We start from the raw sequence: 4,824 nt of genomic DNA on the forward strand, positions 1-4,824 counted from the left end.
CTAATTCTCTCCATCTGTTTTGTATTTTTCTACCCGTCCCGAGGCGTCTGGAGATTGTGCCAGCTTCAGTAGACAAAGGCCAGCCCTGCAAGGTTCCTGAGGCATCCAGAGAAGCACCAGCTCCAGCTGAATTCTGCTTTATGATGGTTGAAGCTACACATGCTGCTCCTGTGCTCCCAGTGATCCAGACCCCATCTGCATTCTGCACCTACCGACTGATCCCTATGCTGAACTGGACTTCATGGTAATTTAAAGAATTTCTGTAATATGGAACTTTCACCTACATAACACACATGATGTTATGTAATTTCTATCTGTTATCACTCATGGGTTCCCTGATTGAGTCTGGTTCCTCTTAAGGTTTCTTCCTATTGCCATCTCAGGGAGTTTTTTCTTGCCACTGTCGCCGTCACCCTTGGCTTGCTCATCAGAGACATTTCATTTATCATTCATTCATTCATCTCATTATTATCTAGACAAATTTTACTTACAAATACACACAATTTTTTTATTTTTTATTTATTTTTATTTTTTTCGAAGCTGCTTTGAGACAATAACCATTGTTAAAAGCGCTATATAAATGAAATAAAATTGAACTGAATTAAAAGTGTGTTTTTAATATTTCATGTCAATTGTGTTGATTTGGTAACACAGGTCTGACAACACTGACTGCAGCCTACTTGACTAGTTAAATGGAAAAATGGAAAAAAATATCTCTGTGTTTAAAATGTTATAAATCCTGAAGCCCTTATTCATCATTAAATAACTTCTGATTATTACCAATACCAGGTTAATTATGTGTGAGCAAGTGACTCAAATGAACCTTCCTTGGTGACTCTGGTTTTCATGGTTACCTGGAATCTTGTGTTTTCTTCTGGGGTGCGTCAGGGCCCCAGCGGAAATGTACACATTATAAATATGCACATTTTTTATTTAACTCTGGCAAAGAAGACTACAAATGCGCGTGAGTCGTCGCAAGAAGAAGCTCCAGGTGACTTGTAATTCATGTTAGGAAAATTTTTAGTTTAGTTAAAATAATTTTCAGTTCTTTAATAATTTGTTCCATGCTGCATTTCCTGACTGTCTCTTCATTCTGTGTGAATCAGAAACCAGGCACCATGGATCTCTGCATCACCATTAAAGGAGTCTCGTTCCTTCTGCAGACAGGTCTGGGCATTCTGGGTAACACATCTGTGTTGATGGCATACGCTCAAATCGCTTTAGTAGAGGCATGCCTGCAGCCTGTGGATAAAATCCTGGCTCACCTCGCTTTCAGCAACCTGCTGCAAATGCTGACGCGTGGTGTTCCACAGACAATGGTCATCTTTGGCCTGCACAACCTGCTGGATGATCCAGGCTGCAAAGTGGTGATATACGCCTACCGCATCAGCCGCGCCCTTTCTATCTGCCTCACCTGCATGCTGAGCGTCTTCCAAGCACTCACCATTGCACCATCAGTTGGGCCACTTCTGACCAAACTGAAATCTCGTCTTTCACAGCTGGTAGTGCCCACCTTTATAGGTCTATGGCTCCTTAACATGACTATCTGCATCACCTCTCCACTTTTCGCCATAGCACCTCGGAATGGCACAGTACCTGCTTTCACTCTCAACCTCGGCTTCTGTCATGTTAACTTCCGTGACAGCCTGACATACGTGGTGAATGGTGCAGTCTTCTCAACACGAGACTTTGCCTTCGTAGCTGTCATGCTGGCCTCCAGCGGCTACATCCTCATCCTCCTTCAGAAACACAGCAGGCAGGTCAGGTCCATCCGACGCACTCAGCAAGGAACCTCCATGGAAATGCAGGCAGCCAAAACCGTTGTCATTCTGGTGGTGCTGTACACCATGTTCTTTGGCATCGATAACATGATCTGGATCTATATGCTGACTGTGGCACGGGTCCCATCTGTGGTGGTGGACATGAGAGCATTTTTTTCATCATGCTATGCCACATTTAGTCCTTTTCTCATGATAAGCACCAATAAGAAGATAAAGGAGAGGATGGTGTGTGCAGCTGGAGAACAGACAGCTGAGGACTCCACAGAGAAACCAACCACTAAATGATTTTTTTATACATATTCAAGTTTTAATACTAGATGACAATTTTCTTTTGTATTCTTAATATATTGTAAACTGATATTTTAATAAGGCTATGTACAAATTAGCTCAGGGAGTTAAGAAATCTCTCTGAAATCTTTCTCTCTCTCTCTCTCTCTCTCTGATTTCTAAAATCAATCTTTGAGGCAGATCAAACAATTACAATCACTGCATTGTCACTTTTAATAATCTGATCTAACTAAAGAAGATTAAGCATGTGTATAATAAATGTGGAATTAAAATAGCACCTCAAGATCACCACCACCACCGCCGTGATTGGGCATTCATGCAGCTAAAATAAAATGCATGTAATTATTTTTTAATTTGTAATTATGTACAAGTGGACAGGTCAGTGGTGATTATTATTGTTACTCCAGTACTTACTTCAGATCAAAGTCAGAGTCATTTCAGGTAACCGGAAAAAAAAACTAACCCAACTAAAAACATGTATGATATGTCAGTGGTTTAAAGATGCAGTAATGGTCTTGTTAATGATTTGATGCAGAGTCTAAAAACCATTATCTCTTTTATTTTAACTCTGAACACAGCTTAGATAGTTTTACGTTTATGTACAGTACATACTGTATGAGAAAAAAAAATTATAACACAATATTTCATCTTAAAGTTACCCTTCAGTTGTGTTTATTGACTTTTTTCTGCTGTTTTGTCTGTATGGTACTGCTAGTTTTACAGATCTTTATAAATTACATTTATAAACTGTACAAATCAAGTAGAAATTCACAAATCAGTAAAAAAATAAGGTCAAGTCTGTAAAATAAATCAGTAAGGATACATTCAATGTGCTGAATTTTCAATAATGAATATTCGAATGCAAAGATTAATGAGCTTATGCAAACACGTCTCAAAAAAACCAACACTAAAAGTCCACACATATTTTTGTTGTCTTTTAAAAATGTAATAAATGTAGGAACAAATAAGTTACAAATGTCCTCAATACTTTATTTATATTTCTGGAAAGCTGTTTTTAACAATGTCCATTAAAAGGCACTGTACAACTGAAATAAATTTTTTCACAAAAGCATGTGTCATGAATTTTTACAAAAGCATGTACTGTATCATGCAAGAAAACCAATAAACGCAAACAGAACTGCCAATGTTCTTGTACTAAAATGTAAGGTTTGTGGATTGTTTTACAACATCACCTCAATCCAGTGGTTCTCAAACATTTTCTGTCATTCCCCACTTAAGGGGGTGGGCGAATTTTCAAGCCCCACTTGTCAACAAAATGATAACGAAAACGACCAAGTGTATTTTTTATTGAAATATCAATTTCTAAACCAATAAGATCAAATAACGGCAAGTTCAAAACAGATAAAATACACGTGCTATTGTTATAACAGACTTACTTCGTCACTTATCTAGAGCTTTCTTTCAAAGAAGTCGAGTGGCTTATTAACGTGACTGGGGTGTGTTGTCTCTAAGTGTCTTCCTACTTTGTTGGGTCTCATGCTATCTGCTGCCAGCGGTTTAAGACACAAAACACACACAGGTCTCTCCTCTGCCCTCACCATCCCCACCATGAATCCAAGCGCAACATAGGCTTCATCATAGGCTTTTTGGTTGATTAGGCTGATGATGCTGAATCACCTGCTTTTTTGTGGTCCATGTAACAAATGTATCCATTGATGTTATTATGCTCACTACATACAGTACGCTACTGACCCGGTGTTATGCTCTAAAATGCCCCCCTCGCCACGATTTGCCTCCCCTACATAATCCCTTTCAAATAATATATTAGAACATAAATTCATAGGTTTATGGTTTACAAATTACAAATTATAACAAATGAATTTAATTATAAAATAAGCAATATAAAAATTTTTGTATATTTTTATATTGCTTATTTTATAATAAAAATCGTTTCCTATAATTTTTCACCACAAACAATATTTATTTAGTGCAATTTGTGATAAACAATTTGTTATTTGTACATTGACAAACCCCTACAAAATAAATGTGCCATAAAATAATCATTTTTGGGGATTTGTATTAATCGTCTCGACGGCTGTCACGTGCCTAGGGTTAATTATAATAGTAATAATATATTTGATAATAATAAACCTTTGAATGTATGTCCTAATATAATATTTGATAGAGATTACGTGGGTATGTGTTGGGGGAGGGTGGGGGGGGGGGTGAGTTTGGGCAATCCGTGGCAGGGGGGCACTTTAGCTTATAACACCTGTTTGAGTCCGCGGTAAAGTTAGTTTGATATTCACATCTCCGAATTCAATAGCTGCGCAAATAAACCCGTGAATAAGATACCCAGATATATTTCCTCTCTACATTGTCTTTTAGCTACATCCGCCTTAAATTATACAAGTTTAAGAGCATAAACACCATTATTATCTACGGCGCAACGAATGATTTAGGGATCATCACAAAATGCCGCACAGCAACAAAAAGCGTAAAACGATATTGATTTTCCCTTCTGTTCAGCGCCTGAAGGATCAAAAAGCAACTTTGTTGCCGCACTAGAAACTAGAAATGCCAGACTAGTACTGTCTGAAAAAATACAGAAACATCAGCATACACATTGGAATAAATAAAATTACATACATAATACCGAATGTTTACTTATATATATTGTTCCTCTGCAATTAACATGCCGACGTTAAACCGTTATTGTTGAACTATGGTTCCACTTTTTCTCTAAAGTTATTTTAATTTACTTGTATGAATGATCCATTTCTTTGCACATGAT

General features: G+C 37.5%; 1 protein-coding gene across 1 annotated transcript; it reads left to right on the forward strand.

Annotated features, from left to right (window-relative positions):
• Nucleotides 1-958: 958 nt before the first annotated feature.
• Nucleotides 959-2,066, forward strand: LOC128511273 (olfactory receptor class A-like protein 1). The gene is made up of 2 exons (XM_053484051.1): nucleotides 959-991; nucleotides 1,107-2,066. Exons 1-2 carry the CDS (start codon nucleotides 959-961, stop codon nucleotides 2,064-2,066), a joined length of 993 nt encoding a protein of 330 aa, XP_053340026.1.
• The last annotated feature ends 2,758 nt before the right edge of the window (nucleotides 2,067-4,824 follow it).

This window comes from Clarias gariepinus, chromosome 23 (assembly GCF_024256425.1).
Source record: "Clarias gariepinus isolate MV-2021 ecotype Netherlands chromosome 23, CGAR_prim_01v2, whole genome shotgun sequence".
NCBI classification, from domain to species: Eukaryota; Metazoa; Chordata; class Actinopteri; order Siluriformes; family Clariidae; genus Clarias; species Clarias gariepinus.